This window comes from Engystomops pustulosus, chromosome 9 (assembly GCF_040894005.1).
Source record: "Engystomops pustulosus chromosome 9, aEngPut4.maternal, whole genome shotgun sequence".
Classification (NCBI taxonomy): domain Eukaryota; kingdom Metazoa; phylum Chordata; class Amphibia; order Anura; family Leptodactylidae; genus Engystomops; species Engystomops pustulosus.
Window position 1 is genome coordinate 13,933,209 of NC_092419.1, and position 26,633 is coordinate 13,959,841.

The window sequence follows — 26,633 nt, forward strand, 5'->3', positions numbered from 1 at the left end:
TGGTCACTCCAGACCGACACTGTATACAAATCTACTGTTTGACCATCAGATGATACAACTGGACACTCAAAAATGTATAATACTACAAATAATCTGTGACATGGATGAATTCCAATGTCGCCTACTGATTTAACACCTTAAGGACACGGCCTAAAATAGCCTTCAGGGCACAGACCTTATTTTACATTTTTCTCTTCTCAAATTCCAAAGGACATAACTTTTTTTTAATCTGACTTGGGCTTGTTTTTTTGTGGTAAGATTTGTATTTTCCAATGGGTTAATTTTCATGGTAAAAATAGCATTATTATTCAAATTTATTAACTCTTTCCTACAGTGGAACAGAATAAAACAGCTGTTTTGCTACTTGTTTTTTTGTTAAAACTTTTACACATTTCACCGTACAGTGTAAAAAACATGATAAAATTATTCTGTAGGATTTGTATGATTAAGAAGACACCAAACATGTACCACTTTAGCAAATAAAACACTTTTTTTTTTAAGGAAACCGCATTTGCTATAACCTTTTTACATCTGATTTTTTGATTGCTTTCTATTACATTTGTTTGGAGGTAGGAAGCACTAAAATGACAATTTTTTATTATTTTTTTAATTTTTATTTTATAACCTTCGCCATATGGGTCTAATAAAGTCTGTTTGGCCAAGGTCGCTACGGACAAGACAGTGCCAAACTTTTGGGGTGGGTTTTATGATTTTATTTTTTAAACTCAAAATAGAATTATGGGGGTCATTTACTAAGGGCCCGAATCACTTTTTTTTTGTCGGGTTTCCTGAAAATTACAGATTTGCGCCAAATTGTCCCGGGTTTTTGGCGCACACGATCGGATAGTGGTGCATTGGCGCCGGCTTGCACGCGATGGAAATCCGGGGTCGTGGCCGTCGGACAAACTGACGGAATCGGAAAAACCTCGGAATTTAAAAAATAATTTGTGTCGCAAGATCAGCACTCACATGCACCGGGAAAAAGAAGGTGAACTCCGGCGGACCTCAGCGCTGCAGCGACACCTGGTGGATATCGGGCGCACAGACCTTAGTGAATCCCGGCAGACCCGAATCATCGCTGGAGAACGCGCCCGGGATCGCGACTGGCCGGGTAAGTAAATGTGCCCCAATGTGTTTAATAATAAATATTATTAAAGGGGATCCGACCACAGTGTTAGGTACTGTCCCTGGAGGTCTGTGAAAAACTTAATTTGTGTGTGTTATTAGTAGCAGCAGAATTGTGAACATGCATTTATATTCCAGGATTGTATCTGGACTTGGAGAACTCTGGTTCACTAATTGTCTGCAATGAGATCAGTACAGCCCATTCCCTCTGCTATGAGTCACTGCTGTAGCACGCTTCTGTTCAAATACTACAGAAGTTATTTAGGGGACAGGACTGTGTGGTGTTCAGTCAAGAGATCTCAGATGCTAGTGCACCAGAGTGCTCCAAATGCAGCTACAATCTGGGATATACATGCAGCTTTCACAGTCCTGCAGCTACTGACAACATACACAAAGTTTTAATTACACTATGTGGTCAAAACTGATGACAGATTCAATGCATTTCTTTACTAGGCCATTGCACGTTGTATTCTTTATGCTTTCCCATCTACAGGTCTCTGTAGACTAATGTGTATTTCACTGTGTGACAACAGACCAATTAACACCTAAGTGTCCACAAGTGACAAATGAGATGTAAAGAAAACCTCAGAGCCTCATTATAACGGCCGTGTTTACTATCCGTTTACTTAGGGGAATTGTACATAGGAGATGCCATCGCTTACCCATCATTATGTATTTGTATGAGAGACATGATGGGATGTTTTCCATAAACTACAATATTTTACAATTTTTTGTTTGTACGTTTTTTGTTGTCAGGATTTATTATTATTTTTATAGCGCCATCAGAGGGTTATATATATACATATACAGTATAAATACAAAAATAATAGGTGATAAAACAGTTAAGTACAATTAACATAGTAGGGGGAAAGGGTCCAGCCCATTGCGAGAGGTCCGCCCCAATGTTGTACCAATGTAAACTTCTTGAATCCATGAAATTAATAAAGAATATTTTTCAACTGAGTAGACAACATAGAAACCACCCTAAAAGCAATGATGAAATATCGTTCTACGGTACAGTACCATTCCAAGTACTTTTTGCACAATACAGTACTATGTTACAGTACCAGTCCTAGTACTATTTGCATCATGCAATACCAGTCCTAGTGCTATTTGCATCATACAATACCAGTCCTGGTGCTATTTGCATCATACAATACCAGTCCTAGTCATATTTGCATCATACAATACCAGTCCTAGTACTATTTGCATCATACAATACCAGTCCTAGTCATATTTGCATTATACAATACCAGTCCTAGTACTATTTGCATCATACAGTACCAGTCCTAGTACTATTTGCATCATACAGTGCTATGTTACCACACCAGTGTTAGTAATATTTGCATAATATTGTGCTACACTATAGTACCAATGTTAGCACTATTTGCATCATACTGTACCACTTTACAATACTACAGTTAGTACTATTTGGATCATTCAGCACAATATTACAGTACCAGTGTTAGTAATATTTGCATCATACATGGCTACTAGAGATGAGCGATTAAACTCGTCCGAGCTTGATGCTCGTTCGAGTATTAGCGTACTCGAAACGGCTTGTTGCTCGGACAAGTATTTCGCCTGCTCGATAACGAGATTTAACTTAACGAAACACAGTAAAGAACAGTGAAGAACACAGTGAAAACAGTGAACACAGGATCATTTAAGTGAAGAACACAGTGAAGAACACATTGCAATGTGTTCTTCACACATATTGTTCTTCACATACTATTGGCACTCGTGTCTTCACATAAGTTAGCAGATGTATGGAAACATCTGCAATGTGTTCTTCAGTGAGGACAAATTCTGTGTGTGCCTGCTACAACATCCTCTAGTGCGAGCAGGTTGCCAGGGTTTGCAGCATATACTTGTAGGTCCCAACAGGCCTCACAAAGTTGAGGCATTGGTCAATTGGAAGATAGTGGGGCAGATTTATCAAGCTGTCTGAAAGTCAGAATATTCTAGTTGCCCATGGCAACCAATCACAGCTCCCCTTCAAAATATTCACGAGCACTGGTAAAATGAAAGCTGAGCTGTAATTGGTTGCCATGGGCAACTAGAGATATTCTGACTTTCAGACAGCTTGATAAATCTGCCCCAATGCCTCAACTCCCAAGGGATTATCTTCACCATGCTCAACTTCTGCTGCAAGGGAATAGCCCCTTTTCACGTCCCTTCAAAACACCAAAGCTGTGTCAACCAAAAGTCACAGAGCAGTATCTCATTCTGTATGATGACTCTATTAGTTGGGGTTGTGTGGCCAATCTACCTGGAATCAGGTGATAACTCAAAGAAGACTGCAGAAAACTAGACAATGGCAAACTGTAAAGAGAGGTTGTCCATGTTCCATAATTACCAAAAACTTGTGCTGGAGGATGAGGGTGTGGTCGACGGACCATCACATTAGATCTACGACTGTGATGAAACCCAAATGCTGTGGCTTTCTGTGATGTTCAGACTGAGAATGAGGTAAACAGTAAGGACTCAGTGGTTAAAGATGCCACGGGGGCTGATGAGGTTCTAGACCCAACATGAATCGAAGGCAGTGATAGTTTGGATGAAGATGTGGTGGTAAGGAAGCCTATAGTCAAACTTTGCTTGCTACTACCAAGTGTGCCCAGAGACTCAGCACCCAAAGGCTGGCCCACAGGGGGTGTGCGGCTTTGCACTTTTTCATCCAGATTAGTAAATATGTAGCATTTGTCATTTACACACTGTGTCACCAGTCTATAAAGCAAGTCCCAAGTCTCAACAATCTGAGCACCTCATGTATGACCAAGCACCTGCAAAGTAAACAAGAGCTGCAGTAGATGAGACACCACAAAAGAGTGAAAACACCTGAGCCTCCCTCTGCTGCTTTGATTGGTTCAGTCTGCACCCTGCCTTCTGAGTGACAAGGCCACCCTTCTCCCCACAAATGGAGAATGTGACACCACCACCACTACCACCAGCAGCACCACTGTCACCATCATCAAGTCTGTGCACACCATCCGTTCACCTTTCTATTCCTCAAATAATGGAAAGAAAGACGAGGTTTGGGCCTTATCACACACAAGCTCTGGTCAATGCACCTCAAAACTGACACGTAAAAAAGCTCTTCGGACCATGACGGAGGATTTAATAGTGGCACAGAAGGAAGGAAAGGAACAGCAGGTCCACACATGGCTCGCAGGTTGGGTTGCTAGACCTGAGTTCAGGTACTGCACTGTCCATCCAATGGATGGATAACACCCAGAGCAGCTCACAGGTATCACTAAAGCGCGGCTAGAGGTATGTGAAGGTGGAGAAAGAGACAACTCCTGTTGAGGGCAGCTTGTCTTTACCTCTGGGCAGCCTTGCTCACATGAGCCAATACATGCTGCAGTGTCTGCCCAATGACACCTGAGTTGACTAGATATCCAAAGTTCTGAATACTGGGTGGCCAGCCTGTTGGATCAATGCTACATGGATAAAGACATAGACATCCTTCATTCCACCAGTAGAGTGTAATAGAAAAATGAGGGAGTACAAGCGTGGTGGAGGCACTACTGGCAGAGTTCCCATCCAACATTAAGAGCTCAGTGGCAGCACAAGAAGGAGAAGTCACCAACACAGCAAGCATACTAGCACCACCACAATGTGGTCACCAAGTTCAATTCTCCTCGGAATCTACAACCAACAGATAGGGCACGTAGTACCAGGAGGCAGACTGTGACTCACATGATGGAAGATTATCTGTGGACGTCTCCTGGTACTAGAATATGGGTCCTTCCTGTTCAACTTATGGGTGGGAAAATTGCACACCTCTTCTCCAACTCCTCCATTGTGACTTTTCAACTTGTATGTATTAGCTCCCTAACGTGTTTTCTGGTCATCGCTAAAAGGCCTTGCATCCCCATTTAAACTTCCCCTCCAACAACTTCAATGTGGTTGACCAAGGTCGATGACCTCATGTATACATGGTGGATCTTTCTTCCTCAATACATGGCACATACAAAACATTTTACAAAACCTGGCAACCTTGGATACAATCGTCTGATTGCCTCTACTCCTTTGGTGCTGACTCTTACTTCCCCCTGCCCCTTCATGGTTCCCTTCCTGATTTACCCTATAAAGCTACTATAAAAAAAGAACAATCTTGCTATGGAGTCATTGTGCCCCCTATAAAAGTGAGCAACACTTGGAGCCTGCTGTGCCCCCTATTGCCCACTAGTTGGACAGTCTTTATCTGTTTTCACATTTTTTTTAATCGGTTATTCTATCCGCCTAAAATTAAGACTCAACTGCTAAAAAGAACGATAGGTTTACAAAGTGTCAATAGTATCTCATCTATTAAACTTATACATCCAGTGTGGAATCTGGTGGTCCAGTTGACTCATTTTGAAGGCTATACACTGAATTGTGTATGGAACTACAGTAAATCATATTCATTGTAAAGAACCAGGCCCAGCTGACTATATCAACATTACAAATCCCATCTGCCTCCATGCAAACAAGATTCACTCAAGAATTCCCCTTAGAGAAGCCTCGAAACTAAAATAGAAGTGTCCATGTTTGCCAACCGGGGGACTTGTTATGTGGTGTAATAATTACAATGAACTTCAAGTTTTAATTAGAAGATAAATTAGAGGGACCAGGCCCACCTGAGACCTTCCGGAGCTGAAACTTCACATTAAATTATAATAGAAGTCGTTGGCTCCAGGGGTTTATCTCTTCAGGATTAATTGGCACTTGTGAGGAGCGGCCGAGAACTCCCGTGACTATCAGTATATGTAATTATTACAGAAAGGTTACACATCACATAACTAAATATAGTCTATTGTAAATTACCTGATGAGATTCCATGTAATGTTCAATGGATCTACCATTAACTTTGTATGGTGGACTGGGCCTCCTCGAACGCTTCGGAGGAGGATTATGAGGTCAACCCTTGATCCATACGCCATATATATACGTGTCCACATAAAATATCACCATAAACTTTGTTGTTATCACAGTACACATAGGTCATATAATCAATAAGGTCTTGTAGGTGATTTATCCCATAAGAAGTCCCTAGTGACAAGGGAGTTGGTTCCATATTTGGTCAATGATGGACCTCTGAGGTCCATTTTTTGTCTAAGAGCATCATACCATATGAGGCTCCTTCACTACTGTAGCATTTAACTCAACCTTGGTTACATTTTTAGATTATATACTTGGCTCATCAATGTACTATTTTTATCTTTATCTTTTTTTTTTAATTTTGCCATCTTCTGGCGCTAATAACTTTTTCATACTTTGGTGTACGGTGCTGTGGGTGGTGTCATTTTTGGTGACTTTTGATGGCGTTTTCATTGCTATAACTTTTAGGACTGTGCGACCTTTTGATCACTTTTTTAAAATTTTTTATATTTTTCAAAATGGCAAAAAAGTGCCATTTTCGACTTTGGACGCTGTTTTCCACTACGGGGTAAAACGCAGTGAAAAAACGTTATTATATTTTGATTTTTTGTTTTAAATGCAGCAGTTTTTCCGAATCCGTCGGGTTTTCGTTCAGCCACGCCCCCCGATTTCCGTCACATGCATGCCAGCGCCGATGCGCCACAATCCGATCGCGTGCGCCAAAATCCCGGGGCAATTCAGGGGAAATCGGCGCAAGTCGGCAATATTCGGGTAACACGTCGGGAAAACGCGAATCGGGCCCTTAGTAAATGACCCCCAATGTGTTTATTTATATTAGTTCTAGGGAAAGGGGGGTGATTTGAATTTTTAGGTTTTTTTATTATAATTTTTTTTTTTTACTTTTTTTTATTTTTACTTTTACTATTTTTCAGGCTCCCTAGGGTACTTTAACCCTAGGTTGTCTGTACGATCCTATCATATACTGGGGTACATGGGGATTTTCCTCCTCATTCATTACATTCATTACAATGTGCTGATATCACATTGTAATCAATGAGTTAAAACGAAGTGGCTACCATGGAGGCGGATGACGCCCCTGATGACGTCACAGAGAGCAATGATCCCCGACAAGATCTTTATGAAGCCGTCGGCACCATTGCAATATGCAGCAAAGGCTTACCGGCTATGGAGAGGGCTCGCCCCGCCGGGACCCAGAAGGGGTTAAAGGGCTTGTTTAATAAATACACATTCTTAGCATGAAGGTGCCTTGACAACCAGCTATTCAGAACTGACATAAATATACTGTAACAGTAAAAACAATAAACTTGTTGGGTATTGCCATGTCCCACAATGTCCGATCAGTCAAAATATAATAACGGTTATTTACGACGGTTAGCCACCTAACGGAAAATAGCATCCAAAGTAAAAAATGACACTTTTTTACCATTTTGCAAAATATAAAGAATTCTATAAAAAGGATACAGTCCTCACAATGGTACCGTTGAAAACGTCATCGAAAGTCTCAAAAAATGACACCACCCACAGCTCCGTACACCAAAGTAATTTATTAGCCCCAGAAGATGGCAAAATGAAGAATTTTGTTTTTTTTACAGGAGGTTTTAATTTTTGTAAATGTATGAAAACATTATAAAACCTATCTAAATTTGGTATCGCCGTGATCGTACTGACCCAAAGAATAAAGGAGACTTGTCATTTGGGCGCAGAGTGAAAGCTGTAAAATCCAAGCACAGATGCATTTTTCACCAATTTCACTGTATTTGGATTTTTTTCCCTGATTCCCAGTACACGGCATGGAATATTAAATACCATCACTATGATGTGCAATTTGGGACAGGGACAGCAGAGAGCTCAGGCGCTGGTCACAGCAGGGAGAGCAGAGAGCTCAGGCGCTGGTCACAGCAGGGACAGCAGAGAGCTCAGGCGCTGGTCACAGCAGGGACAGCAGAGAGCTCAGGCGCTGGTCACAGCAGGGACAGCAGAGAGCTCAGGCGCTGGTCACGGCAGGGACAGCAGAGAGCTCAGGCGCTGGTCACAGCAGGGACAGCAGAGAGCTCAGGCGCTGGTCACAGCAGGGACAGCAGAGAGCTCAGGCGCAGGTCACAGCAGGGACAGCAGAGAGCTCAGGCGCTGGTCACAGCAGGGACAGCAGAGAGCTCAGGCGCTGGTCACAGCAGGGACAGCAGAGAGCTCAGGCGCTGGTTACAGCAGGGACAGCAGAGAGCTCAGGCGCTGGTCACAGCAGGGACAGCAGAGAGCTCAGGCGCTGGTCACAGCAGGGACAGCAGAGAGCTCAGGTGCTGGTCACAGCAGGGACAGCAGAGAGCTCAGGCGCTGGTCACAGCAGGGACAGCAGAGAGCTCAGGCGCTGGTCACAGCAGGGACAGCAGAGAGCTCAGGCGCTGGTCACAGCAGGGACAGCAGAGAGCTTCAAGAAGGGTCTAGATGCCTTTTTACACCTAAATAACATTGATGGTTATGTTATATAGAATTGTTTCCCGTAAATCCCTTCCTCATCCAATCCCTTCCCTTCCTTGGTTAAACTTGATGGACATGTGTCTTTTTTCAACCGTATAAACTATGATACTATGATATATTGGCTACTGTGGGAGCACTGGGATCATATGAGCCCATAATACATAACATGTATTGCTTCCATAATTAATTCAGAACCCTGTTATTTTGGAGGGGGGAGGGGGGTTCAAGGTATTACAGGCACATATTATATTATAACAACTTTTAACAACTATTAATATCTAACAATTATTATATATCATGGTGTTTTCTATTTAATTATAATTATGGGGGGGGGCAGTTGTGGTGTTGGGATATATATTATTTAGGAGCATAGTGTGTGACAAAGCCATAAGGGACAGCCATATTTTAGTACAGCGTGGAGATGCTTCATAGAGCTGAAGACATCAGAGGACAGATCCAGCAGCGGTAGTCGAAGAAGCAGAACTTGTTTGTTAGTACATACAATGGGGCACATTTACAAATGGTCCGAATCACGTTTTTCCGCATGGTTTCCCAAATTTTTCCGATTTGCGCAGAATTGCCCTGGGATTTTGGCGCACGCGATCGGATTGTGGCGCATCGGCGCCAGCTTTCAAGCGACAGAAATACGGGGGCTTGACCTTCGGAAAAACTGAGGGATTCGGAAAAAACGCGGAATTTTTAAAAAACCGTGTGTCGAAAAATAGCACTCGCATACACCGAGATGGAGAAGGTGAATTCCGGTGGACTTCAGCGCAGCAGCGACACCGGGCGCACTACCTTAGTGAATCGCCGGAAGACCCGAATCCTCGACGGAGAACGCGCCGCTGGATTGCGACAGGACCGGGTAAATGTGCCCCATTGTCTTCCCATGTTTCGTCAGTAGTGTAGTTACTGGGTAATCTTCAAATGTGCATGACATAGATTCAGGTCATACGGTTCATGTTGGTATATTGGAATGTGGCTAATGGAATTGGAGGGGGGGGGGGTAATTTGCCTATATGGGACCCTGATATTCCTGGTGGCAGTCATGTCTACAAGTGCATCCAGATCTTCCTCAACAAGTGACTCTTCCAATTTACCTAAAACACAAATCCATAACTTTAGATTTATCCATAGTGAACCTTGTAGACAACCCTCTATAAATCTCACTGTATGAATGCTTAGAGCCGCTCATACATCAATTCACTTGACACTGACCAGTCCCAATGGGAAATGGTAGCCATGGTATAGTAGTAATTACGACATGTCCCTCTTCAGGATCTTGGATAATCCACCTTGAACATCTCTCCCGTGTTTTGGGCACCTATAAATACATGATAACGGGCAGCACATTACGGCACAGACTTATTGTGCTGTCACTATCGGCTTCTAGTATGTGATACATGCAGATTGGGCTTTTACAATGTAACAAATATTCCTGCAGTATTAATTAGTAGAGGATTAGATTTATGTAGAATTTATTGAAATCTTTGATATTAGGTCTCAGTGGGAACCAATAGTATAGAATATATGGTAAACTGGAAAGATTCCTATTGTAAGTATCCTACACTGTGTGACATGGTTATTGCAGTATGTCTGTAAATTGATACATTGATACATCTTATATGGTTTTGATAACCCTGGATTTTCGTTCTTGTGAGGTAAGTGAACGTACGTAGAAACGATAACTACTGATGACATAACAGTGGACTTTTATAGGAGACTTTCCATATGTGTTGCTGCTTATGACGGAAAAGGAACAATGCTATCCTATAAAACCAAGTTAATTGGAGACATGTATTATCGTATCTGAACCAAAAGATTGTCGGGATCTTTGTTTTTTTTGGGCGCAGAATTGTTGTGGAACATTTATAATGAGTTTGCGCCAGAAAGAACAGATGTTTCCGACTATCCCGACTTCTCCGTATTTTTTGGTCGCAAGTGGGAGTGGCCTAACTTTTCCACATTATCCTCCACATTTATGTGTATTTTGTTGCCATTTTTAGGCACAATTTTTGGCGCACGATAGACCAGGAAAAAAATGGTCAGAGAGCAAAATTAAGGTGCAGTCCATGTAAGATTTTGGCTCATATCTCATTGATGTCGGCATTTTTATGGCGCACAACTGATTATTACCGTCTACCCATTATTTACTTACAGCCGTGCACCATTTCAATACATCGGGCTGTGCTTTCCGGAGACTGATCTCCGATGCCGACAGTCGTGCTTGCGCCACAATTAGTAAATCCCCCCCAAGTAAAATAACTTTGAAACCTTATGATGTTGGTCTACATGCTGTGAACTCCAGACATCTTGAGAATGGAGTTCTGAGCCCAATAGGTTTCGAGTCACAAAACATTTTAAAATAAAGGGGTGTATGGGGGACTCAATACAAGAAAGCAGAATCGTAGATAACTTATTGCAGTAAAAATCCATTTCAAAATTGATCCAAACCTTGTAAAGCCAGGACCACCAAATCAGCTATCACCAGTATTGATGAGCAGAATCGATGAACTGGGCTTGAAAATTCTGTTTGGTTACGGGTTCCTCCACCGGTAACACCGGATAACAGAACCTGACAAGCAAATTGTGGGTGTTATGAGAAACTAAGAGAGTAGTAATAAGACTAAGAGAGAATACCAATTACATTATCACCATTCAACACCCCATTTAAAGCCAATGATGCATGGGTGCCGCTATTTTGGGGAGGACATTGGTCCCCACGACTTCATGACTGGAAGAGATAATCCTCCCCAGAATGGCATTGCAAACTCATCACTGGCAAGTAAGTGCCTGTTTGCACAGGCCACATTGATTTAAATACTGGCTGTGGCTTTGTGGGTTCTATTTAAATTGGCGGGGGTGGAGGGTTGAGCCAAATTCGGACCAGAACTTCCGCTCAACATTAATTACCAGTGACCAAATCTCTAGTAGGTGAATCATTGCACCAGAAATTCTACAGCACTGATGTGTCCCCTTCCTGTTTTTTGAAAGGCAAGTGTGCTAAAATGGATTGCGTTGACTGTTCCATGGATTACTGCTTTAGGTTGCTCACTGAATGCTGTCCAGTTCCTTCAAAGCCACCAATGTTTCTTGACCTGTCTAGTCTAGAAACAAAGACTGCTTGTAAGGTAGCAATCTCGTGGTTCCTTAGAGGGACATCCAGAGCTTCGTATTGGGCTTAAAAAGTAAAAATCACTTAAACAATCCCCTCAGGATTCATATTGGATTATTATGACAAGTGCTACTAAGATTTGTGCTTGCTGATCGGTGACATAGTATCAAAATCGTGAGCTCCAAAATCAACCAAGTAAAAATTTGTATTTTGTACTAAGACTTGACAAGATTTCCAAACTTACCATCCAATTGCTTTTACATGTTACAGAAAATATAGTTTTTATCTTAATGCAAACGAGCATCTAAGTGCACGAGGGGTGTGGCCAGACTTACAGTTGCTCCTTTTATTCATTTACCTTATTTCTTTGGGGGGGTTGTCATTTATTATGTAAAGGGTCACTACTGGGGGTGCTGGCCTCTGCACCCCCAGTAGACATAAAGGGGCATAAAGGGGCACATTTACTTACCCGGTCCCGCAGAGTTCACAAAAGTGCATTGTCCAACGATCATGCACTGTGCCGCGATTCACTTAGATCATGCGCCCGATATCCTGCATGTGTCACTTCCCCGCTCAGGTCCTCGGGGTTACTGGTGCATGTAAGTGCATTGTCTTGCGACACAATTTGAAAGTTAAATCCCGCGCTCAGTACGAATCCATCAGATCGTCCGACGGCTCGTCCCCTGATTTGTTTTCGCATGGAAGCCAGCACAGTTGCGCCACAATTTGATCGCGTACGACACAATCCCAGCGCAAACCCCTGTTACATACCTGTCAAAGCTGCGCAAATCCCGAAAACCGTGGACAGGCCACAAAAGTGCGTTGCGCGACCCCTAGTATATAAGCTCCAAAGTGCAACCACAGGAATGACCTTGACCCCTTTGCACTTGGAGGCTCATTTGCATAAAGATCAAAATTTTACACTGAGCAAACTGAAGAACTATGTTATGATTAGTACATGATGTATGGAGGAAGAGTAGCCCCAAATATTGATGTTGTTTAGATCCTTGTGTCATGTATCACTACCCAAGGACCTGTGCAAGGCATCTATATACAGTGTTCGGAGCAACAATGAAAATGTGCTAATTGTATATTTATTTTCATTCTTCAGCCATTCTCTGCATCTAAAATTAAACAGTATAATTAATTACTTAATAAGGTAATTTGCAATCAGCAGAAATTATTGAGACAAAATCGCCTACATCTGTAAGTTGAAGATCTATCTACAATGTCCAATAGGACCAGAGTGAGCACGTTCCTTCTTGCAGGATTTTCAAGCTGTTCTCATTGCCAGAATGCCATCTTTTCTTTATTCCTTCTAGTTTATGTCTTCACGGTCTTGGAGAACCTGGCAATACTTGGCTTAGTTTTTCGAGATCCCAAACTATGGAAACCAATGTATATATTCCTGGGGAACCTTTCCTTCTTAGAGATTTGGTACATCAGTGCCACTCTGCCCAATGTGTTGGTCAACATCATGACAGGAATTCGGGAGATATCCTTCGTCAGTTGTCTCACTCAACTTTTTATTTTCACCTTTTTGGGGGCCACTGAGTGCTATCTTCTGGCTACCATGGCCTATGACCGTTATGTGGCCATCTGTAATCCTCTAAGATATACTATCACAATGCAAGACAAATATGTTTTGTGGCTTCTAATTGTTTCATGGCTAACTGGGCTCTTCACACCAATTCTTCCAATATGGTTCATGGCACAACTGAACTTCTGTGGGCCCAATTTGGTAGACCATTACTTCTGTGATGCTTCCCCTGTATTGAAACTGGCTTGCGGAAACATAAAGCCAAAAGAAATTGTAGACTTAACTGTATCTGTGTTTGTTCTCATAAGTTCAATGCTGGTCATCTTCATCTCATACTTCTGCATTACATGGACAGTCATAAAGATGCCTTCCTCTAAAGGGCGTTACAAAGCGTTCTCCACATGTACATCCCACTTGGCTGTAGTTTGTGTCTACTACGGAAGCATGAGTTTTACCTATATCGGAGTCAAATCAGGTTCTTCCGTTTCCACAAACAAACTAGTATCTGTTTTATATTCTGTTATCACTCCCATGGTCAACCCCCTCATCTATACTCTTAGAAATAAGGACGTAAGGCAAGCATTACAAAAAACTTTTGAGAACTCAAAGACGGCTAAGTGGAAGACCAAAAACCATACAAAATAATATATTATTGTTAGTATTTCCCAAACTTAAAAGCAAGAAGGAACCTCAGCCATAACTGTTAAATTCTTAGTTTTAAAGAAAAACCCTTTGGTTTTTTTGTGACCTTGGCATTGAAGTGACGAGGTAGCATGGGTACCACCATCTAGGATTTGATTTTCCTCACCCAAGCTTCCCATTCCATGGTGTCGGGGGATGGGAAATCTTCAGTTGCTCGGACAGCTAAGACCCTCACTGAGGATCCCCACTTTTCTGCACACACAAAAATTTCAACACACACAAGAACGTGAAACAAAAGGTCTTCCAGTCCCCAAAATCAATGAACACATCAGTTTGGCCTCCAGAACATGACACCTTACACAGCTCCATACTCTAAAGTATTAAAAAGATATTGGCACCAATTGTCATTTTGTGTAGCATTATCAGTCCCAGTGAGACCTCAGGGATAAGGAAGGTCATTTTATGTTTTTAAAACTTTTTCTTAATATTTTATTTTTAAATTTCTTTTCAGTCAATTGCAATACAACGATTTGTACATCACATGTCGTTACGGGTGTATGGAGAGGTCTCACGGGCTGAGAGTTCTCCATGCACATCATCAAGAGTCGCAAAAAATGATACCACAACTCCGTACACCGAAGTATGAAAAAGTTATTAGAGTCAGAATAAGAGGAAATGAAGCTTGTGCGCCAACGTATGATAGCCCCGCCGCTGCAAGTTCGCAGCCCGATACATCAAGAGTAGAGATGAGCGAGCACTAAAATGCTCAAGTGCTCGTGCTGTCCGATGCCGACAGTCGTGCTTGCGCCACAATTAGTAAATCCCCCCCAAGTAAAATAACTTTGAAACCTTATGATGTTGGTCTACATGCTGTGAACTCCAGACATCTTGAGAATGGAGTTCTGAGCCCAATAGGTTTCGAGTCACAAAACATTTTAAAATAAAGGGGTGTATGGGGGACTCAATACAAGAAAGCAGAATCGTAGATAACTTATTGCAGTAAAAATCCATTTCAAAATTGATCCAAACCTTGTAAAGCCAGGACCACCAAATCAGCTATCACCAGTATTGATGAGCAGAATCGATGAACTGGGCTTGAAAATTCTGTTTGGTTACGGGTTCCTCCACCGGTAACACCGGATAACAGAACCTGACAAGCAAATTGTGGGTGTTATGAGAAACTAAGAGAGTAGTAATAAGACTAAGAGAGAATACCAATTACATTATCACCATTCAACACCCCATTTAAAGCCAATGATGCATGGGTGCCGCTATTTTGGGGAGGACATTGGTCCCCACGACTTCATGACTGGAAGAGATAATCCTCCCCAGAATGGCATTGCAAACTCATCACTGGCAAGTAAGTGCCTGTTTGCACAGGCCACATTGATTTAAATACTGGCTGTGGCTTTGTGGGTTCTATTTAAATTGGCGGGGGTGGAGGGTTGAGCCAAATTCGGACCAGAACTTCCGCTCAACATTAATTACCAGTGACCAAATCTCTAGTAGGTGAATCATTGCACCAGAAATTCTACAGCACTGATGTGTCCCCTTCCTGTTTTTTGAAAGGCAAGTGTGCTAAAATGGATTGCGTTGACTGTTCCATGGATTACTGCTTTAGGTTGCTCACTGAATGCTGTCCAGTTCCTTCAAAGCCACCAATGTTTCTTGACCTGTCTAGTCTAGAAACAAAGACTGCTTGTAAGGTAGCAATCTCGTGGTTCCTTAGAGGGACATCCAGAGCTTCGTATTGGGCTTAAAAAGTAAAAATCACTTAAACAATCCCCTCAGGATTCATATTGGATTATTATGACAAGTGCTACTAAGATTTGTGCTTGCTGATCGGTGACATAGTATCAAAATCGTGAGCTCCAAAATCAACCAAGTAAAAATTTGTATTTTGTACTAAGACTTGACAAGATTTCCAAACTTACCATCCAATTGCTTTTACATGTTACAGAAAATATAGTTTTTATCTTAATGCAAACGAGCATCTAAGTGCACGAGGGGTGTGGCCAGACTTACAGTTGCTCCTTTTATTCATTTACCTTATTTCTTTGGGGGGGTTGTCATTTATTATGTAAAGGGTCACTACTGGGGGTGCTGGCCTCTGCACCCCCAGTAGACATAAAGGGGCATAAAGGGGCACATTTACTTACCCGGTCCCGCAGAGTTCACAAAAGTGCATTGTCCAACGATCATGCACTGTGCCGCGATTCACTTAGATCATGCGCCCGATATCCTGCATGTGTCACTTCCCCGCTCAGGTCCTCGGGGTTACTGGTGCATGTAAGTGCATTGTCTTGCGACACAATTTGAAAGTTAAATCCCGCGCTCAGTACGAATCCATCAGATCGTCCGACGGCTCGTCCCCTGATTTGTTTTCGCATGGAAGCCAGCACAGTTGCGCCACAATTTGATCGCGTACGACACAATCCCAGCGCAAACCCCTGTTACATACCTGTCAAAGCTGCGCAAATCCCGAAAACCGTGGACAGGCCACAAAAGTGCGTTGCGCGACCCCTAGTATATAAGCTCCAAAGTGCAACCACAGGAATGACCTTGACCCCTTTGCACTTGGAGGCTCATTTGCATAAAGATCAAAATTTTACACTGAGCAAACTGAAGAACTATGTTATGATTAGTACATGATGTATGGAGGAAGAGTAGCCCCAAATATTGATGTTGTTTAGATCCTTGTGTCATGTATCACTACCCAAGGACCTGTGCAAGGCATCTATATACAGTGTTCGGAGCAACAATGAAAATGTGCTAATTGTATATTTATTTTCATTCTTCAGCCATTCTCTGCATCTAAAATTAAACAGTATAATTAATTACTTAATAAGGTAATTTGCAATCAGCAGAAATTATTGAGACAAAATCGCCTACATCTGTAAGTTGAAGATCTATCTACAATGTCCAATAGGACCAGAGTGAGCACGTTCCTTCTTGCAGGATTTTCAAGCTGTTCTCATTGCCAGAATGCCATCTTTTCTTTATTCCTTCTAATTTATGTCTTCACGGTCTTGGAGAACTTGGCAATACTTGGCTTAGTTTTTCGAGATCCCAAACTATGGAAACCAATGTATATATTCCTGGGGAACCTTTCCTTCTTAGAGATTTGGTACATCAGTGCCACTCTGCCCAATGTGTTGGTCAACATCATGACAGGAATTCGGGAGATATCCTTCGTCAGTTGTCTCACTCAACTTTTTATTTTCACCTTTTTGGGGGCCACTGAGTGCTATCTTCTGGCTACCATGGCCTATGACCGTTATGTGGCCATCTGTAATCCTCTAAGATATACTATCACAATGCAAGACAAATATGTTTTGTGGCTTCTAATTGTTTCATGGCTAACTGGGCTCTTCACACCAATTCTTCCAATATGGTTCATGGCACAACTGAACTTCTGTGGGCCCAATTTGGTAGACCATTACTTCTGTGATGCTTCCCCTGTATTGAAACTGGCTTGCGGAAACATAAAGCCAAAAGAAATTGTAGACTTAACTGTATCTGTGTTTGTTCTCATAAGTTCAATGCTGGTCATCTTCATCTCATACTTCTGCATTACATGGACAGTCATAAAGATGCCTTCCTCTAAAGGGCGTTACAAAGCGTTCTCCACATGTACATCCCACTTGGCTGTAGTTTGTGTCTACTACGGAAGCATGAGTTTTACCTATATCGGAGTCAAATCAGGTTCTTCCGTTTCCACAAACAAACTAGTATCTGTTTTATATTCTGTTATCACTCCCATGGTCAACCCCCTCATCTATACTCTTAGAAATAAGGACGTAAGGCAAGCATTACAAAAAACTTTTGAGAACTCAAAGACGGCTAAGTGGAAGACCAAAAACCATACAAAATAATATATTATTGTTAGTATTTCCCAAACTTAAAAGCAAGAAGGAACCTCAGCCATAACTGTTAAATTCTTAGTTTTAAAGAAAAACCCTTTGGTTTTTTTGTGACCTTGGCATTGAAGTGACGAGGTAGCATGGGTACCACCATCTAGGATTTGATTTTCCTCACCCAAGCTTCCCATTCCATGGTGTCGGGGGATGGGAAATCTTCAGTTGCTCGGACAGCTAAGACCCTCACTGAGGATCCCCACTTTTCTGCACACACAAAAATTTCAACACACACAAGAACGTGAAACAAAAGGTCTTCCAGTCCCCAAAATCAATGAACACATCAGTTTGGCCTCCAGAACATGACACCTTACACAGCTCCATACTCTAAAGTATTAAAAAGATATTGGCACCAATTGTCATTTTGTGTAGCATTATCAGTCCCAGTGAGACCTCAGGGATAAGGAAGGTCATTTTATGTTTTTAAAACTTTTTCTTAATATTTTATTTTTAAATTTCTTTTCAGTCAATTGCAATACAACGATTTGTACATCACATGTCGTTACGGGTGTATGGAGAGGTCTCACGGGCTGAGAGTTCTCCATGCACATCATCAAGAGTCGCAAAAAATGATACCACAACTCCGTACACCGAAGTATGAAAAAGTTATTAGAGTCAGAATAAGAGGAAATGAAGCTTGTGCGCCAACGTATGATAGCCCCGCCGCTGCAAGTTCGCAGCCCGATACATCAAGAGTAGAGATGAGCGAGCACTAAAATGCTCAAGTGCTCGTGCTGTCCGATGCCGACAGTCGTGCTTGCGCCACAATTAGTAAATCCCCCCCAAGTAAAATAACTTTGAAACCTTATGATGTTGGTCTACATGCTGTGAACTCCAGACATCTTGAGAATGGAGTTCTGAGCCCAATAGGTTTCGAGTCACAAAACATTTTAAAATAAAGGGGTGTATGGGGGACTCAATACAAGAAAGCAGAATCGTAGATAACTTATTGCAGTAAAAATCCATTTCAAAATTGATCCAAACCTTGTAAAGCCAGGACCACCAAATCAGCTATCACCAGTATTGATGAGCAGAATCGATGAACTGGGCTTGAAAATTCTGTTTGGTTACGGGTTCCTCCACCGGTAACACCGGATAACAGAACCTGACAAGCAAATTGTGGGTGTTATGAGAAACTAAGAGAGTAGTAATAAGACTAAGAGAGAATACCAATTACATTATCACCATTCAACACCCCATTTAAAGCCAATGATGCATGGGTGCCGCTATTTTGGGGAGGACATTGGTCCCCACGACTTCATGACTGGAAGAGATAATCCTCCCCAGAATGGCATTGCAAACTCATCACTGGCAAGTAAGTGCCTGTTTGCACAGGCCACATTGATTTAAATACTGGCTGTGGCTTTGTGGGTTCTATTTAAATTGGCGGGGGTGGAGGGTTGAGCCAAATTCGGACCAGAACTTCCGCTCAACATTAATTACCAGTGACCAAATCTCTAGTAGGTGAATCATTGCACCAGAAATTCTACAGCACTGATGTGTCCCCTTCCTGTTTTTTGAAAGGCAAGTGTGCTAAAATGGATTGCGTTGACTGTTCCATGGATTACTGCTTTAGGTTGCTCACTGAATGCTGTCCAGTTCCTTCAAAGCCACCAATGTTTCTTGACCTGTCTAGTCTAGAAACAAAGACTGCTTGTAAGGTAGCAATCTCGTGGTTCCTTAGAGGGACATCCAGAGCTTCGTATTGGGCTTAAAAAGTAAAAATCACTTAAACAATCCCCTCAGGATTCATATTGGATTATTATGACAAGTGCTACTAAGATTTGTGCTTGCTGATCGGTGACATAGTATCAAAATCGTGAGCTCCAAAATCAACCAAGTAAAAATTTGTATTTTGTACTAAGACTTGACAAGATTTCCAAACTTACCATCCAATTGCTTTTACATGTTACAGAAAATATAGTTTTTATCTTAATGCAAACGAGCATCTAAGTGCACGAGGGGTGTGGCCAGACTTACAGTTGCTCCTTTTATTCATTTACCTTATTTCTTTGGGGGGGTTGTCATTTATTATGTAAAGGGTCACTACTGGGGGTGCTGGCCTCTGCACCCCCAGTAGACATAAAGGGGCATAAAGGGGCACATTTACTTACCCGGTCCCGCAGAGTTCACAAAAGTGCATTGTCCAACGATCATGCACTGTGCCGCGATTCACTTAGATCATGCGCCCGATATCCTGCATGTGTCACTTCCCCGCTCAGGTCCTCGGGGTTACTGGTGCATGTAAGTGCATTGTCTTGCGACACAATTTGAAAGTTAAATCCCGCGCTCAGTACGAATCCATCAGATCGTCCGACGGCTCGTCCCCTGATTTGTTTTCGCATGGAAGCCAGCACAGTTGCGCCACAATTTGATCGCGTACGACACAATCCCAGCGCAAACCCCTGTTACATACCTGTCAAAGCTGCGCAAATCCCGAAAACCGTGGACAGGCCACAAAAGTGCGTTGCGCGACCCCTAGTATATAAGCTCCAAAGTGCAACCACAGGAATGACCTTGACCCCTTTGCACTTGGAGGCTCATTTGCATAAAGATCAAAATTTTACACTGAGCAAACTGAAGAACTATGTTATGATTAGTACATGATGTATGGAGGAAGAGTAGCCCCAAATATTGATGTTGTTTAGATCCTTGTGTCATGTATCACTACCCAAGGACCTGTGCAAGGCATCTATATACAGTGTTCGGAGCAACAATGAAAATGTGCTAATTGTATATTTATTTTCATTCTTCAGCCATTCTCTGCATCTAAAATTAAACAGTATAATTAATTACTTAATAAGGTAATTTGCAATCAGCAGAAATTATTGAGACAAAATCGCCTACATCTGTAAGTTGAAGATCTATCTACAATGTCCAATAGGACCAGAGTGAGCACGTTCCTTCTTGCAGGATTTTCAAGCTGTTCTCATTGCCAGAATGCCATCTTTTCTTTATTCCTTCTAGTTTATGTCTTCACGGTCTTGGAGAACTTGGCGATACTTGGCTTAGTTTTTCGAGATCCCAAACTATGGAAACCAATGTATATATTCCTGGGGAACCTTTCCTTCTTAGAGATTTGGTACATCAGTGCCACTCTGCCCAATGTGTTGGTCAACATCATGACAGGAATTCGGGAGATATCCTTCGTCAGTTGTCTCACTCAACTTTTTATTTTCACCTTTTTGGGGGCCACTGAGTGCTATCTTCTGGCTACCATGGCCTATGACCGTTATGTGGCCATCTGTAATCCTCTAAGATATACTATCACAATGCAAGACAAATATGTTTTGTGGCTTCTAATTGTTTCATGGCTAACTGGGCTCTTCACACCAATTCTTCCAATATGGTTCATGGCACAACTGAACTTCTGTGGGCCCAATTTGGTAGACCATTACTTCTGTGATGCTTCCCCTGTATTGAAACTGGCTTGCGGAAACATAAAGCCAAAAGAAATTGTAGACTTAACTGTATCTGTGTTTGTTCTCATAAGTTCAATGCTGGTCATCTTCATCTCATACTTCTGCATTACATGGACAGTCATAAAGATGCCTTCCTCTAAAGGGCGTTACAAAGCGTTCTCCACATGTACATCCCACTTGGCTGTAGTTTGTGTCTACTACGGAAGCATGAGTTTTACCTATATCGGAGTCAAATCAGGTTCTTCCGTTTCCACAAACAAACTAGTATCTGTTTTATATTCTGTTATCACTCCCATGGTCAACCCCCTCATCTATACTCTTAGAAATAAGGACGTAAGGCAAGCATTACAAAAAACTTTTGAGAACTCAAAGACGGCTAAGTGGAAGACCAAAAACCATACAAAATAATATATTATTGTTAGTATTTCCCAAATTTAAAAGCAACAAGGAACCTCAGCCATAACTGCTAAATTCTTAGTTTTAAAGAAAAACCCTTAGATTTTTTGTGACCTTGGCATTTAAGTGACGGGGTAGCATGGGTACCACCATCTAGGATTTGATTGTCACCTCCCAAGCTTCCCATCCCATGGTGTCAGGGGGATGGGCAATGTTCAGTTGCTCTGACAGCTAAGACCTTTATTGGAGATCCCCACTTTTCTACACACACAAAAATTTCAACACACACAAAAACGTGAAACAAAAGGTCTTCCAGTCCCCAAAATCAATGAACACATCATTTTGGCAGCTCCATACTCTAAAGTATTAAAAAGATATTGGCGTCATTTGTCATTTTGTGTTGCATTATCAGTCCCAGTAAGACTTCAGGGACAAGGAAGGTCATTTTATGTTTTTAAAACTTTTTCTTAATATTTTATTTTTACATTTCTTTTCAGTCAATTGCAATACAACGATTTGTACATCATGCCGGTTACGGGTGTATGGAGAGGTCTCACGGGCTAAGCCTTCTCCATGCACATCATCAAAAGTCGCAAAAAATGATACCACAACTCCGTACACCGAAGTATGAAAAGGTTATTAGAGCCAGAAGAAGGGGAAATGAAGCTTGTGCGCCAGCGTATGATAGCCCCGCCGCTGCAAGTTCGCAGCCCGATACATCAAGAGGCTTCCGCCACTTGATGTATCGGGGCTGCCGGCAGGGCAGCATTTATCTTACGCCAGGAAGGGCCTGGTGTAGAAAAAGACGCTGCCGGTGGCTTTTCACGTAAGAAAAGTCGCCGGCAGCAGCGAGGGCGCAGGCGCGGGGACAGTAACGCCCTGTGCCGGCCCACTCCCGGCCGGCCACGCCCCCTCCGCTCGGCCGGCCGCGCCCCCCCTTCACACCCCACTGGCATGAAGGTGGCGGATCGGGGGAAATAATCGCAAAAACTAACAATAAGCTAACATTTGTGATTATTTTAGGGCCTCTGCGCCTCTGGCATTGCGAAGAGGTCCTGATAAATATGCCCCAGTGAGTAGACATATCATTTGGGGTGCACAGTGAAAGCCATAAAATACAAGACCACAAGAAAATACCAAAAATGCATTTTTTCACCAATTTCACTGCATTTGGAATTTTTTTCCCGTTTCCCAATACCGTAACTATGAAGTGAAATTTGTTATGCAGAAAACAAGCCCTCATACAGCTCTTTACATGGAAAAATAAAAAAGTTTTTGATTTTTGAAGGTGGGGAGTAAAAAATAGAAACGCAAAAACGAAAAAAGGGCCTCAACGTTAAGGGGTTAAAATTGTTGCTGGTTAACGTTTATCTTGACCCGTTCCATTCCTTGTGACAGAAAATCTGTTTGCTGTATTTCTGGTATTGTGATCTTGGCTCCTGATCTTTTACTTTTGTACTTTGTAGATATCTGTGTTGTGATCTATCCTTACCTGTTTGTCTTGTTACTTCTTTGCACTTAGGCGTAGGGAGGGACTGTCGCCCAGTTACTAACCCCAGTTTAGGGTGGATGAAGTAAGAAGGCAGAGCTTTTGGGGGGCATTGAGTTTAGGGTTCACTGTCGTGTTCAATCTTTGGTTTATTACTTCTAGTTTTTATCTTCACAATCTTAGTTAATCTCACAATTCTTGCTCTAGCTATTTAAGAGGCCAAATTATGGAAACCAGTGTACATTTTTGTGGGGAACATTTCCTTCTTAAAGGTGTGCTACATCAGTGCCCCTCTCCCCAATATGTTGGCCAACATCATGACAGAAGATTCCGCATAGATATCCGACGTCAGCTTTCTCACTCAACTTTTTTATTTTTTTGGGGCACCTAAGTTTTAACTTCTGGCCACCCCAGCCTAGGATCGGTATGTAGCCATCTGTAATCCTCTCAGGTATACTATCACAACGCAAAACAAATATATATTGTGGTTTCTTATTGTTTCCAAATATTATAATCTGGTTCATGACACAACTGAACTTCCTCCTTGCCCTCGGTATGTATCCTTCTTAGAGGTTTGGTCACTCTCCCTAATGTGTTGGCCAACATCATGACAGGAATTCGGGAGATATCCTTTGCCAGTTGTTTCACCCAACTTTTTATTTTCACCTTTTTGGGGGCACCTGAGTGCTATCTTCTGGGCACTATAGCCTATGATCATTACGTAGCCATATGTATTGTGGGTCCCTATTATTTTCCAGACACTACTGAACTTGTCCTCTGTATGTATCCCCTTTTTTTAAGGAGTTTTATGGACTCCTTACTGTGATATTTTAAATCTGATGAATTAATAAAAATTATAATTATTTATACATTTGGTGTATGGCATGTAAGTTTTTTGTAAGATAATGTAATATATTCTGTGGACCCAGTCTAGGAGATTATTACTTCTGTGATGCTTCTCCCTTGAAATTGACTTGTGCGGGTCAATAAACAAAAATAATTTAGAATTATTACAGTATACTAAGTTCAATGCTGGTCATCTTCATCTACTACTTCATCTACCACCAGGATGAAGGACTGTAAACCAAGTACACTGACATACTGGTGTGTGTCCCCTCTGTCAGGACCTGCTTTTCTTTAAGCTTCTTATGCCCTGGGTTTTTACAAAATGATAACATTATGCAAATGAGCCTAAGGGGTTCTGGGGTATGTAGGTGTTAATGGAGCCTGGAGCCCCACAGGCTCATTTGAATCATTTTAAAGCTTTTTTTCATAATACATGGGCATAAGAAGAGCAGATCCTGTCAGAGGGGGCACACACCAGTATGTCAGTGTGCTTGGTTTACAATAATTGATTGTGGTGGCAGATGTCCTTTAAATGGACAGTCATGAAGGGTGTTACAAAACATTCTTCCCTTGTACATCTCATTTGGTTGTAGTTTGTGTCTACTATGGAAGAGTTTTACCTACCTCCTGGTCAATTCAGGTTCTTCTATTCCCACAAACAAGCTTGTATTAGATTTACTGTATATACTCGAGTATAAGCCGACCCAAGTATAAGCCGACGCCCCTAATTTTAACACAAAAACCTGGTAAAACCTATATTATTTTTACTTGAGTATAAGCCGAGTTTGGGTTTTCAGCACATTTTTGTGTGCTGAAAAACTAGGCTTATACTCGAGTATATATTGTATATTTTGTTATTACTCCCTTTGTCCACCCTCTCATCTATACTCTGAGAAACAAGTTGTAAGGTTCTTGTTCGTCCTATGAAAAATTTTAACAGGAACCAATGTAATTTATGTTTTATAAATGTTACTAATTGAAATGTAAAAATTTTCATTTAATATTTGTGATGTTTTGAGAATACAATTTTAAAATTACCGTTGGGGGAGAAAATAAATATTTAAAATATTTACCTCCTTATTATTTCTAAAAAGAATACATGAAGCTTTATAATATTAACCCCTAGGGGACACAGCCTATTTTGGCCTTTAGGACGCGGCCCCACTTTTCAAATCTGCCCTGTGTCACTATAAGTGGTTATAGCTTTGGAACGCTAGAAGATATCTAGGGGATTTTGAGACTGTTTTCTTGTGACACATTGTACTTCAAATTAGTTTAAAAATTTGGATGAAATGTTTTGTGTTTAGTTATGAAAAAAAAAACTAAATTTGGAAAAAATGTGGAAAAATTCTTTATTTTCAACGTTATAAATTTTCTACTTTTGATGCAGATAGTCATAGCACCCAAATAAATTCATAACTTACATTTCCCAAATGTCTGCTTTATGTCATGGTTTTTTAAGATTCCACATATTTTACTAGAATGTTATGAGGCTCAGAATTTGGGTGCCATTTTTCACATTTTTTGTAAAATCACCAAAACCCGTATTTAGATGGACCTGCTCAACTTCTAATTGACACTGAGAGGCCTAAATAATAGTGAGACTTGTAAAGTACCCCATTATGGAAACTACACCCCTCAAAGTATAGAAAACCACTTTTAACAAGTTTGTTAACCCTTTAGGTGTTTTATAGGGGTTAAAACAAAATCGAGGTGTGGTCTACAAATTGTAATATTTTTTCACAATACACTCATTTTGGGTGGAAAATTAAACATTTACAATAGATTAAATGAATAAAGGCTCCACAAAGTTTGATACCCAATTTCTCCCGAGTACACTGATCCCCCATATGTGGTGGTGACCTGCTGTATGGGCGCACGGCCGGGCATAGAAGGGAAGGAGGCGCCATCCAGATCAGATTTGCTATGTCACATTGTACAGGCTATAATTTTTTTCTTTTTTTTAATGTGGACCTATAGGGGCTTATTTCTTTTGCCACATGAGATGCACTTTTCTGGTACGTAATTTTGGGGCATCTATAGCTAATTGGTGAGATTTTATTAACTCTTTGTTGATGGAGAAAATTAAAATAGTATATTATTTTTATTCTATGGGTCGCCAAGAATAGGGAAATACCTCATTTATGTAGAATTTTTTTCCCCAATTTTTACTGAATAAAAAAAGTAATGTTAATTTTAGCATCACTGTTTTTCATTTTTTTTATTTTTGGCCACACAAATCTGTTTAGGGGCTTATTTTTTGCAAGAAGGATTGTTCTTTTTAGTTGTCTTATTTTAGAGACCAATGTGTTGGGCTTCCTCAGGGGTCTCACCTCATCTCTTGGACCTTATATATTTAGTGACTTTGTTCTCATGCAATTTTTCCATGATAGGGTGTAAGGCTTGGAGGTAGTGGATCCTCCGGACCACCGCGGACGATGACATAAGCCAACACCTGGGACTGGAGTCTAAGTGGCACCCAGTTTTCACCAGAGCTCACCGCAAAGCGGCTTGGACCTGTTGCAGCGTTCCATAGGTGCAACTTTGTCCGCGGTGGCAGCCAAGATGTAGTACAGAAACGTCAGGTAAACTCGTGGTCGGGGACAGGCAGGAGGTCAAGACAAGCAGCACAGGATCACAGTTGGGGATGTAGTGGTAGGTCAGGACAGGTAGCACGGAATTGGAGTCAGGAACGGACTCGAGGTCAAAACGGGAAATCAGGATAATCACAAAGGGCATGGAACAATGCTTTCTCTTACACATAGAAGCACAAAGATCC

At 41.6% G+C, this 26,633-nt stretch overlaps 3 protein-coding genes across 3 annotated transcripts; all 3 read left to right on the plus strand.

The window, feature by feature from the left end:
* The first annotated feature begins 12,830 nt into the window (after nucleotides 1–12,830).
* LOC140077552 (olfactory receptor 6Q1-like) lies at nucleotides 12,831–13,787 on the plus strand. Its single transcript, XM_072124807.1, has one exon. It carries the CDS (start codon nucleotides 12,831–12,833, stop codon nucleotides 13,785–13,787), a length of 957 nt encoding a protein of 318 aa, XP_071980908.1.
* A 1,254-nt stretch (nucleotides 13,788–15,041) lies between these two features.
* On the plus strand, nucleotides 15,042–17,659 carry LOC140077553 (olfactory receptor 6Q1-like). Its single transcript, XM_072124808.1, has 2 exons — nucleotides 15,042–15,144; nucleotides 16,743–17,659. Exons 1-2 carry the CDS (start codon nucleotides 15,042–15,044, stop codon nucleotides 17,657–17,659), a joined length of 1,020 nt encoding a protein of 339 aa, XP_071980909.1.
* A 1,254-nt stretch (nucleotides 17,660–18,913) lies between these two features.
* LOC140077555 (olfactory receptor 6Q1-like) lies at nucleotides 18,914–21,531 on the plus strand. Its single transcript, XM_072124811.1, has 2 exons — nucleotides 18,914–19,016; nucleotides 20,615–21,531. Exons 1-2 carry the CDS (start codon nucleotides 18,914–18,916, stop codon nucleotides 21,529–21,531), a joined length of 1,020 nt encoding a protein of 339 aa, XP_071980912.1.
* Nucleotides 21,532–26,633: the final 5,102 nt, after the last annotated feature.

Excerpts from the sequence above, each read along its gene's own strand:
- LOC140077552 (XM_072124807.1), top strand. The coding sequence starts at position 12,831 with ATGTCCAATAGGACCAGAGTGAGCACGTTCCTTCTTGCAGGATTTTCA.
- LOC140077553 (XM_072124808.1), top strand. The coding sequence starts at position 15,042 with ATGCATGGGTGCCGCTATTTTGGGGAGGACATTGGTCCCCACGACTTC. Across the intron at positions 15,145-16,742 it reads TGCAAACTCATCACTGGCAA|GATTTTCAAGCTGTTCTCAT; the intron begins GTAAGTGCCTGT and ends TCCTTCTTGCAG.
- LOC140077555 (XM_072124811.1), top strand. The coding sequence starts at position 18,914 with ATGCATGGGTGCCGCTATTTTGGGGAGGACATTGGTCCCCACGACTTC. Across the intron at positions 19,017-20,614 it reads TGCAAACTCATCACTGGCAA|GATTTTCAAGCTGTTCTCAT; the intron begins GTAAGTGCCTGT and ends TCCTTCTTGCAG.